At 48.2% G+C, this 12,010-nt stretch overlaps 1 protein-coding gene across 2 annotated transcripts in view; it reads right to left on the bottom strand.

Moving 5' to 3' along the window:
* The window catches only part of LOC144149940 (beta-1,4-glucuronyltransferase 1-like), a 279,455-nt gene that overhangs the window by 140,966 nt on the left and 126,479 nt on the right, over positions 1 to 12,010 (bottom strand). The window contains exon 7 of one of the 2 annotated variants that reach the window (XM_077681685.1): positions 1,997 to 2,065. The exons of the other annotated variant lie outside the window; for it this stretch is intronic. Within the exon in view, the coding sequence (XP_077537811.1) occupies positions 2,000 to 2,065 (66 nt within the window). The 3' untranslated portion in view covers positions 1,997 to 1,999. The remainder of the gene's footprint in view (positions 1 to 1,996; positions 2,066 to 12,010) is intronic. 2 annotated transcript variants of the gene reach the window in all.

The following is a 12,010-nucleotide window of genomic DNA, read 5'->3' as shown; positions in this document are numbered from 1 at the left end:
CCCGCTTTCCTGTAGTTGAACGGTCATGTGAACGTTAAATTGGAAGCTTTAAACAGCGCTTTTGATTCGTTGCTTTCTGAGGGGAGCCAGAACCTGCATCCCCCTAGAAGTCGTTCTCGGAAGAAAATAATCATAAACACTTTCTAAAAACAAAATAAAATAGCCGCAGTGAGTAGCATGAGTAGAACTAACAAGACAAAACAAAAGTGGTGAAACAGGACGACGGATTCGGAACAACTCATTATTCTGATAGAAAGGTACCGACACTTTATTTCGCTCCTCCATTAGCGTACCGCAGTATTTTATCTGCCCAAAACGAGAAGAGATATATGGCATGTCTCGTTTACTGAACCGTTCCTGGTATACACAGGCAACGGAACAGGTACTTTGTTTTAATCACAATTGAGATAGGATACGAGCCTCTTGCAATGCAACAGAATACGTCGCCGTTATGGGTAGGCGTAACCATTATGATACGGCTCGGCCGAACATGATGCCCTGTTTCCGGAAACGCATGCACTAGTATCGTTTTTTCTAAAGATTACGCGTGCATTCATTTCGCTGGCCAAAACAACGACGATTATCGAGCCTTCTCCAAAACAGGCTGCTTTGTCTCATTACTAATCACCAGCGCTTTACCACAGCCCCATCGATACACGGTTTTGCATAACCAAACCCACAAAACGAGCAAAGAGGTGCACTGCCGTTAAGTAGACATCGTGCTCTTAAACAAACCACCCGTACATACAGAAATGTTTTCTTCTACGCAGGCGATCGATACGGTGTATACGGAGTAGACGGCCAGGTGTGCACTGGTATTCTTAATGCAACAGCCAACGAAACCAACGACACAGATAATAAGGAACAGTAGCTGCGTTCTCTTTTAGCATAAGCCTCGCGATGAACCATGGCGCAGATCCTAATCAACAGTTCAGTCAACGTTACAGCCGTCAGCAGTTAGGAGGAAGCCGATAAAAAATTACTAATCTATTTACGGAGAACATTTCATAGTTCAACCCTGCACCGCCACTCCGCAAGAATTTTTTAAAAGCTATTCGGGAACCTTCGTAAATAAAAGAAAAACTCTCGACTTTCGATTCCACGGTCGCTCTCAGCTGAGCTAATAAAAGGGGTAGCAAGGGGGGGAGGTGTAAAATATCCCCAGTTCGTCAAAATTAATCCGGAGCCCTCCCCTACGGCAAGCCCTGTCCCTTATATAGCGCCAATGCTTTAAACCTCCGTAATGAATCTATCTATCTATCTATTCAGGGGATCAGCCGTTAGCTGCGTGATAGCTGAACCTCTCACAGAAGCTGTGTGTGAGGCTTTCGCTATACAAACCTGGCTTTTCCACATAATGCATTGCAGTGAAGGCTGCTCGTAAAAAAGCATTCTGTTCTTGCGGGTTTCGCGACATCATACGCTCAGGAGCACTAAGCTCAAACTCAGCGATACAAAGCTCAGCGACGCTAAACACGGCGATATTAACCTACACTACGTTCAGCAAGAAGCGACGTCTACGCATTCTCACATCACAACAGAGAGCTTAAATCCCCGCGTGTTTTTTTTTTTTGTTTTTTTTTTTTGTTTTTTTTTTTGCTGTGGACCAAACTGCTGTGCATTGCCGGAATATAATTTTATATATTGCCAAAACCAAGGTCTTCGGCTCACCCCAAAGATAAAAAACCCTCTCCACTAACGTCATTTGATAAGCGTGTGTGCTCTGCTAATACAGCAGCTTTTTGAAAGCGGCTACTGCCCCGGAAATTTTTTAGAGCAAGGCACCGGTTTTGGACGAAACAACGCCAAAAGCAGCCGCAAGTCTGGAAAATCTCTGACCCCGCTAACATACTTAGTCCGCTCTAGAAACGCCGCTTCCAACGCAGGCATACGCGATACCGTATAAAGTATTTGCGCCAATATTGCCAACGTCGAGAGGACGTACAACGCGTCATATAAATAGGCTTTCGAGCGGCCCAACATTTCAGCTGCTCACCTTTCAATGACAAGTGGTGCAAACAGAACTGGCGTAGAAGGGCCGCACGAAGGGCTGCGTCACGCTTACCTGAGAAGAGAGAAAAGAAAGAGCACGTATGAAACGACCATCGCAAAAAATTTGCAGAAATTCAGAGAATTGTCTACTGATGTATAGCATTCTTACGCCGCTTGTTTAACGCTGTGAGTTCACTACACTCATATTCGGCTATGCGTAGCAAAATATGTTGTGCCATATTACAGCGAAGCTGTTCGCCTCTCGTTGCTCGGAAAATTCCGTGTCGTAAACAAACACCCAGGCAGTACCCAGCAGTTCTCGCCCAACACGCGAAGCGCATGGGTCAGGCTAAGCAGGTGTGCAGCCGAGCTCAGTATTCGTGTAAAGAAAACAAAACGGCAACACAAGCGTCGAAACCGCACGATGGATGATAAGGCGCCTGTGAACAATTGGAACCTCCCCCTCCCCCTTCAACATCCCCATGTGTAATGTTAAAGATTAGGTTTGCAGCTGGGGCGGTATTCTCGAGTTTTGTCCCTTTGGCGTCCCTTTCAAAGGTGTCCCTTTTAGGGAGCCCTGATTGGCTAAAAGCAAACAACCGGAAGTGACGTAACGCAAGCGCAATAAACCTACTGCCAACGCCCACTGCTTAACCGGAAGTACGTCAGGATGAAAGGGACTCAAAAGGGACGTTTTTAAAAGGGACAGTTACGAGAATACCGCCCCTGCCCTCGAAAGGGGAGGGGGATTGACGTCATTCGAGGGCAAACGCAGCGTCAGGCTAGGCAAAGGACCCAGCAGTTGTCGTCCAAGACGCCGAGCGTACACGTCAGGCCACAGCATTTGCCGCCAGGGAAGCCGAGCGCATGCGACGTGCCCGCCGAGACAACGAGGAACACTTCATACCCTCCGCCATCTGCATGTGTGTAGTGGTTTAGAACAGCTGCGCTGGACATCCACTTTAGCAGGGCGGGATGGAGTCCATATTTATTGTTTTCAAGATTTCTTTTGTTTCTTTTAGCCACTTACGTAAATTTGCACATTTAAAGCGATTAAGAGCATTTATTTCGACAATTGTGCTTTTTTTTTCGCAGATGCAAGGCTCATACAGTGAAGGGTTGGCCCGCTTTCGCCATCTTACAGAAAAGAGTTCTCCGTCTATTTGCCAATTCTCACGGGCACTATGCCGACTTGAGAACGGGTCCACTATTTGTTCAGTATAGTATGCTTAAGGCTGACCAAATTTATTATATGAAGCTTTTGAAAGCTATACACAAAGAAAATCTCCATGGCAAACATAACGGCAATAGCAGTATATACCCTCTTAGGTGTGCCAAAACACATACACCGAAACTGCGAACAAACTACGGCAGGCAGTCTTCTCTGTTTCAACGCACCGACATACTCAACAAAGTTGGAGACCACATTGACTTCAAATGCAGTAGAAACATATTTAAAACACAGGCGAAAGAATACCTCTTAAATCAGAATATCTGCTTCAATGGCTAGAGCTGTGGATGTCGTCTCGACCTGTTTAATGCGCAGGTTTTGTAGTTGTGTCTATCTTTAAAACTCAATCATAGTTCTACTCTGATTGTCCACTTGTATTTTGTTTTACTTTACTCTTTTGCACTCTAATGTACGTTACTTTACCTCTCCCATATTGTTCTGTAATATCTTGTGCTCTACATGTTGTTTGTATTTTTGTAATTCACATTAGAATTTGTAGCTTGTTTGATTCTGCCTCATCATTGTACTGTACCCAAGGGGGCTGGGGCCCCTGTCAGGCTTTGCAGCCTTTAGTCCCAGCCTGCCTCCTCGTACTTCTGAGGAAATAAAATCTTTTGTATCTTTGTATCTTTTTCTTTTTCGAGTTTTCGTACTGTTTTCCTGGCCTTTTATTTTAGCTTTCGTTTTGTAGCGTGAGCTACACTGGCCGAGGTTGAGCAGTTTCGCGTGCCTCCTGGAGAGCCGTGCTGCGCATGCGCGAGGAGCAATGACGTCGCACGGCGCACGAAACGTTGCTCGCTACCCGGCGTCTCTCACACACCCCACGCGTCCAGCGTCTTCGCCGACCTCCGTTCCGCACATGGCCGCCCAGTCCACTTTATGATCATGCGAGGGGTGGCCGGGTGTGGAACCGATGGCTCGTGCGTCGCAACAACACCGGCGTGCGCCAGTGGAACCAGCGTAGCTCTGGGGCGATTGGTGACGCTGCGCCGGAGCTGCTTGATACATAATGTGTCACATAATGCGTACACCGTGTCTGTGTCATTGAAGCAGCAGTAAGCATGATAATCAAACTAACCCTAGACAACCAGGAAAGCTAAGAATAACCAGCTGACCCTTAGCTCACGCTACGTACATCCTGGCATAGCCGAGCTAAGCCACTGGTAATTTCTATGGAGGCCATGTATAAGATCCATATTTTCTTTATTTCGCTAGTTTCTTTTTTGTGATATTTTTCTATTTTTTGCCCTTTCTGTTTTTTTTTTTTTTTTTCAAATTCCGATCAATGAATTAGCTCCGTGTACGCACTCTATTATAACGATTAGATGTGTTACTTCCACCAATTCTACATTTCTGCGCAAATGCAGGGCGTTTCACGTCCTGGTAGGGGGGAGGGGTTCTCGGCAAAGAATGCTAAACATTAAACAACGAGATTTTAATCAGCACGAAGTAAAAGACAAACGCTGGATACACAATGATCCGTTCTTATATCGCAAGCCGTGACAAAACGTTTTAGAACGAAAGCTCTACTACTCCGGGTACAAACCCAGAAAACTGCTCGTAGCGCCAACTTGACCTTCAAGCCCAGCCAAGGTCAAGTCAGCGCCTCGTGCGGTTGTGCGAAGCGCAGCCGTATAATCTCTCCTTCGTTTCAGGGAGAAGGGTGCCCATAGGGGGATAAGGGAAAAAGAAGAAAGGCGCATGCTATCAGAAAATGGTACAAGGAGGCGCCGGCCGCATCCAAGTTCACTGCCCGATTGTTCCCACAGCGGCGAGCAGCGTCTGTGTTTGGTTCTGCGCTGCAATTGTGCGCGCGCTCACTGCGCGCTCTTAGCACAAAAACGGAGCTATCACTCGACAAGCTTGGTTTTCACCGCGTTCAACTTCAGCAATTTGTTAGTTAAAACCCGCATAAAAATAGCACAAAAAAAAACTGCCCCTTCCCGAGTAACCCGACACGTGCGAGCCGTGAAGAACGATGTACTGAGGCGTCTCACAAGAGTTCCAAAATACCGGTCATGGGTAAGAGGCAACGCGCAAATTTCAGTGCAATCCATTTTAAGATCTCAGTTGTCTAGGCCGAGCTTTGCCCGTCGATCGCAACATAAAACCTTGAAGCCTAAAAAAATGTGGTTAGGGACGTCCCGGGAACAGAACGCGTAACCTTTACGCCGTGAAACCGGCAACCTAACCACAGGGCCACCCGTAAGGCCCGACCGATACGGGTTAGCACGGGCGGGGAACAATAACATGTGCAGCCAACTGAAAAGAAAAAAAAAACGCTTCCCTTGGTCTTAGTCGAACCTCAGTGACTCGCGTTATGCAACCGGCATTTATTCAATAGGGCTATCATCGCATTCCGTGCGCACAGGAATTCATTTGGGTTCGTAGCGAGGGCGTTGGCTTTAAATATGGCCGCGGGTTATTTCACATCTCTCCCACAGTGGGAGAGATATGAAGGCCTGCGGCCAAAACGATCCGGGCCTGGAAGTCGTGAAGAAATTTCAGCGGCAAGTTCGAACATAGATGCGAGGTGCAACAGCCGGGTATCGGACGAAGGGAGAGGGGCCAAGCTCTGCTGTTTCTCCAGCCTTGCAGAGTGACTCTGTTAAGTCCGTGACATACGCGGACCACGTGACATAGGCTGAACAGAGGAGGACTAATACGCCATTGCTGACGTCATAAAACCTTCAATGCAGCGGGAGAATACAAATTTCACCTTGATATAGAGAAGCGCTCAGGGCACTACAGAACACCCAATATTTTGTATAGAGCAGTCTCATGTTGTCGTCGTGGGCCCTTTAAAGGGACACTGAAGTGATTTGTAAACAATGCGGGATTACGAGCGCAAACTGTAGTCCGGAGTCCCTGGGCCCTGTTTCGACCACTCTGTGCGCGTTTACGCGAATTTATTTAGTAGAAAAATCAATTCGAAAATGCTGTCCTCCTCTCTTTACGCTCGCCCATTTTCTGTGGCGTTTTCGTGTGACGTCAGCAGGAGAGGAGCTGCCAATTGGCTGCGCTACTGCACGGCTCGCCGACCTTCCGCGACCGAGTCAGTCGGCCAACCGTTTAGTCCGCCGGCCGCCGACGGGTCGTCGCAATTCGCTCGATCAGTTGAAACTATGGCACAACACGTTTGGGAATGGAAGAATGCGCCTTTATTTAGTTCGTTAGTTTGTACACTGTATCTAGCTCTAAGTCAAGGTCGCTTCACACAAGCGCTGCACAAGCGCACATGCGACGCTTCGATGACTGGTACGCCAGTAGGAAAATATAAGGCCTCTTGAAGGGGGAGAAGAGTGAGCGAAGTCAATATAGGTACTAAGGAAATAAAATCAACTGATATTTTTACCGTACAGCGTAAAACTAGGGTGCGGGAAGCACTTTTTTGCGCTGGGCGAACAAGCAGAGCAGTCAGCAGCACGACTACGCATCTGCGAACGCTTTCCCGTCTACGAAATGCAATTGCTAGACGTGAGCTATTGTGGAAACTCGGGGGACGCTTACTGCACGAGCGCAATACAACAAATAGTCACCTAAGCTGCTTGAAATACTAAAACTAAATAAAATTAGTGTAAACTGGTTATACATTATACACCTTATCTTTTCCTTCGCCGCCAGCGGCCCCCTGTGGCCTAGTCGTCTGGGGTGGTAGGTATGTCATCGCAAGTGTTTTGCCAGTCACAAGTTCGAATCGCCGCGGGTACATGCTTTTTTTTTTTTTTTGTATGAGTTAACTTTTTTGTTTTTCGCCGATGTTTTCTATACTGAGTTCACCTTTTTTTGGGCCGCAACGTTCATTGCTCCACGAACTAGTCCACAGAACTCGCGCAGGCTGGCACTGCCGCGCTAGCGAGGTCTCGTTGGCGTGCTGTTGCCATAAGCACCGACTGCTTGCGGGCAGTGGGCACAGGCCAGAATCAACAGACCCTTGGCCTGGTGCGAACACGCTTTTTACGATACAGGCATGAGCGAGGCAAGCTCCAAATATGGGGGAAAAGCGCATGCATTTGAGCGTCTGCGGGGACGCGGAGGGCGTTCATGCACTGCGTAGGCCTCAGATACTGAATGCTACGATTCCAAGCCGTCCTGGGAGGCTTATCTTATGCATTTTACAGCCGACAACATGGCAGAAGCGCGGTACTACGATAACTGGGATATTGAGAATGCCCATCCAACGACGCCATCGAATGTCAAACATGTTGTTTTACAGCCCGAAACAGAAACCGAAACTTGTTTGATTGCTAACCTTGGGCATCGTCCAATCACGGCGCCCCCTCCTCCCAACGTCACAGCTTAGTTTGTGCGGCCGCCGCAAACCGCGCATGGTAGTTTTTCTTCTTTCGCGCTTTGTAAAATAATTACCGATTTGTCAACCGGATAAACGATGAAAAGTGTGCTAATTTGAGCCAGTCTACACAGTGCAAGCAAAAACGGGAGCAAATTCACTTCAGTGTCCCTTTAAAGACCACAGGAGCCGTCGCATTTCCCCGCTAAGATAAGGGGACCACATTTCGTCAGGCCGCGGGTCAAACTCTACCGCAAAGCAACACAGGTTCACGCAACAGCCCCCTGTGCGGCCAATTCACCAGTCCAGGTAATAATACTCGCGATGACGCAACTCGCTATAGCTCCGCGCACTCGCTAAGCGTGATTTGCTCGACGTGCGCAGGTGCTCGATTACAGAACAGCTCCACGCTGAGCGGTCCATGGGCATCCATTCGGTGGCTTACATTATCTGAGCTATTGCAACACCTGATGCTCATTGGTCTGCTGCTTATTCGTTCGGCCCCTTTGGCGATACACGCCGGCTGTTCCCTGAATCATTAAGTGCCGACGACGGAGCTGCCAAAAGGCGGCACAAAGAGGCGCCGACGGTCTGCTCATCTTGAAGAAGTGCCCAAGCCTGCACTGAAAAGGAGACCTGTTTGTGAAGATCGTTCCCAGGTAAGACGATTTCGGCGCAGACTGCAATAGACGTCCTACAACAGCGAAAGACAACCTCGTCGCGTAGCCTTCTGCCGCCCCTGCCAAGTACCACTCTCCTCTCCCGCCTTCCTTCTCAACACATTCTTCCCCTTCCTTTTCTCCCCTCTCGTGATGAATGCAAGGGCTATTTGTTCAATTCCACTCAATTGCTGGGTTTGCAGAGCTCATGCGCCATCTGCTGGTGCCTGCTGTTTCTTTTGTTTCTGTGTTTGATTTTACCACGCCGTTTGTAATGCCCGTTCCTTTTGTTTCTTTGTTTCTTTGTTTGTTTCTTGTTTGTCTCTTTCTTTCTTTGATCTTTATTTTCTTCTTTCTTTCTTTGGTCTTCCTTCCTTCCTTTCTTCGTGCGTTCTTCGTTATTTTTTCGTTCTTTCTTTCTTTCGTTCTTCCTTTCTTTCGTTCTTCCTTTCTTTCTTTCTTTCTTTCGTTCGTTCGTTCGTTCGTTCTTTCCTTCGTTCGTTCTTTCGTTATTTCGTTCTTTCTTTCGTTCTTTCCTTCGTTCGTTCGTTCATTCGTTCGTTCATTCGTTCGAGCTCGCTCGAGCTCGTTCGTTCGTTCGTTCGTTCGTTCGTTCTTTCGTTCGTTCTTTCGTTCGTTATTTCGTTCCTTCGTTCGTCCGTCCGTCCGTCCGTCCGTTCGTTCGTTCTTTCGTTCGTTCGTCCGTCCGTCCGTCCGTCCGTTCGTTCGTTCGTTCGTTCGTCCGTTCGTTCGTTCGTTCGTTCGTTCGTTCGTTCGTCCGTCCGTCCGTCCGTCCGTCCGTCCGTCCGTCCGTCCATCCGTCCGTCCGTTCGTTCGTCCGTCCGTCCGTTCGTCGGTCCGTTCGTTCGTTCGTTCGTTCGTTCGTTCGTTCGTTCGTTCGTTCGTTCGTTCGTCCGTTTGCTTAAAATCAATTGTCCCTGTATTCGCAATAAAAAACAGCCCTATTCTCATGTATTCTTTCTTTGCTCTCAATAATACGGACTTGCATAAATAAGCCATGGCCCCAGTTGGTTCGCAGCGAAGCCAACGAAACGGCGACTAATCTTTTGGCCGGGCGTGAACTGGTTAAAGAGACAGACAAACGATATGTTTTTAGCTTACGGACCCTAAAAAGACGATCGCCTTTAAAAGTGCGCGCACCTTCGGTGCATGCGCCACAAGATACCTCCTGAACAAGTGAAAGCCGACCCTCGGTTTTTGGAAGCGATTTCAGACTTTCAAATGACACCAACACATGCGTATAGTGTGGAATGCGTCATGTATGTGGACCACGGCGCGCACCGCTCTGAGTGTGCGCTTGTTGACATCACTACTGCGGCGACGACCACGCCATCTTGTAGAGAAACACTCATACCGTGTGTAAAGTGCCCGTGATCTCGTATTCAAAGCTGATACCACGGCCGACAGCCACTTCTGGTATAGCTTATCCATTTTGGGGTTATGGGTCAATCATCCGTAAAGAAGCATGCTATGCCCGAAGTCCAGGTATGACGCCCGCGCTCTTCGGTCTTCCGGCATCGCGCGGCGAGATGGGGGCGGGGCATCGGGCCACTTTTGTTTGCGCATTGCATCGCTTCTATTGCATGTATTGCGAAAATATTTTGTACACGGCAACTATTCAATGTGTACTTGCTGCTAGTCAACTTTTCTTTTAATTCTAAAACCGCTTCACCTTCCCCTTAAAGCACGAAGCTCTCTAGCGCGAGGCGTAATCGGGTTTCCCGGTGTTTCAGTACCGTGACTATGTGAGACAATGATTATGACGACGACGACGACGACGACGACAGGAGACGCCAACAGCCCCAGAGCCTAAGGGGCTTCGCCCCTAAAACGGAGGGAGGGAGGGAGGGAGGGAGGAAAATTTCTACGATAATTCCCAGGCCAGCGCTTTGCTTTTTGAGGCTAGAGCAGGTTGCCTGCGAACTAAGAGTTTTGTGGGGAAGTATTCACAAAATGATGGGGTATGCATGGTCTGCGGAAAAGAAACAGAAACTATGCGGCACATAGTGTTGGAATGTGAGGGTATCCATCCAAATCTACATGAAGGGAATATTGGGCTTCCAGAAGCCCTAGGATTTAAGGGTATCACAGAGGAAGTTAACTTCGAGGCTGTCGAGGGGACGAAAAGAAGATTAGAATGCTGGTGGACGAAAAGCATAGAGGGGAATATTGCCTAGGACAGTTACCACCTGTAATAGGGAAACAAAAAGTATTTCGTGCCTAATAAGCTTTAGTGCCTGCCCTAAGCAGCGCTAGTATTAAACCAAGAGTGTAAAACGTGGTTATATTAGTCTTTTTTGGTAAGATGACATGTCATCACCCCGCTTCAAAGGGGAAACCAATAACAATCATCATCATCATCATCATCAGGAGGAAGGGAGGAAGGAAGGAAGGAAGGAAGGAAGGAAGGAATTCCGATCAAGTACGAGTAGGCACTGGTGGATGTCACTTTTTGAAAGGACGGCAAAGCATTGCATCAGGTTAGGGGAGACGCAATAAAAGAGGGCACTGGACGTCATGGTAACCTGCGGATTTTTATGCAGTACGTTAGAACAGTATTCTACTCCAGGCACGTACGCCAAAAAGAGTATGGATTGCTTCAAGAGGAGCAACTGCAGATATCGGAATGCGTATCGTCGCAAACGAGTTTCCCAGGAGCGTTTACCCGTTTACCCGCGGTAACGAGTTCCCGGGAGTAGAACGGCTGGCACAGTGGGCGCTTTCATTTCTGACGATGCCGCAATAACTGGGAATCCGCTGATAGGCAACTGCTTCGACAACAACGTCGCACAGTACGCTCATTTCGATGAGGTAATGTTCGTGAGCACCATGGCACAGGGATGACTTGATTTACTGAAGCGTAGGATTGGAATCACTGAAGATCGCCGCGATTCGGCAAGGGCTTTATTACCTTAATAGTATGAACAGGCTACGCTGGGCTGTACGTCCTGTCACCGTGGAAGTGCTGGAACGGGCTATCTTGAAATCGGTGGACTGATCGCCGTATCCTGAGTCTGCCCTCCCCTCAATGCGTTTCCTCGACTCGGCCGAATGGAGGATACTGCCATACTTTTAATGCGAAAATCGCTTTCGAGGATCTGCTTCACAGGAGGGCTCGAGTGGAAGAAATCCTCCAGAATACGGAGGTGAGACATTTGTGGTGCAGTAACAGTGCCGGCAGAAAGTTGTTGTTACCGAGCCATCGGTGCAAATATGGGTACGGTCAGTATATGTATCGGGGAGATGTATAACAGCCAATTGTCGTAATGCCAGTTTCAGGGGATCGTGTTTATTTTTTACGGCTGCACTATTGAGGCAAACTCGATACTACATTATGCACCAAATGGGGAGGAGCGGCCTGGATAGAGGCGCCTGTTTGGATGGCATGCCGATTATTTTGGCAGCTACTGCCATTGTGAATCACGCAAGGGGACGGTTAGCTGGTATACCTGCAAGGTGATCAAAAGGAATTCGGGTGAGATGCCCAACATGCGTGTCCCGAGTCAATCAGTTGTAACGCAAGTTCACAAAGTGTTATCCTCCGCAATGGCCGTTCCTGTTAACGTGCGCCGTTAGAGAAGACAGGCGCGGAGGGCCGGTTTCTGTATGCCCCTCGTTGCCTAAACATGTCTTGCATGTACCAGAAAGGACAGGCAGCTGTACCACAGAGAGCTGCAGAGAAGTGCATTGTATAGTTGCGACGTTGAATTTAAAGGCGTTCCACAAGTCTTGTCCTGAGTGAGCTGGAAAACATAGGCCACAGCCGAAAGTCTCTTCTTAAAAGACCACACGTAGGCGCTCCCAGAGGCCAAATTT

Source organism: Haemaphysalis longicornis, unplaced genomic scaffold (genome assembly GCF_048455015.1).
Source record: "Haemaphysalis longicornis isolate Haplotype H1 unplaced genomic scaffold, Haemaphysalis longicornis Haplotype H1 scaffold_8, whole genome shotgun sequence".
Classification (NCBI taxonomy): Eukaryota; Metazoa; Arthropoda; class Arachnida; order Ixodida; family Ixodidae; genus Haemaphysalis; species Haemaphysalis longicornis.
The sequence above is the reverse complement of the archived record's forward strand: the minus strand, read 5'-3'. Positions and strand labels throughout refer to the sequence as shown.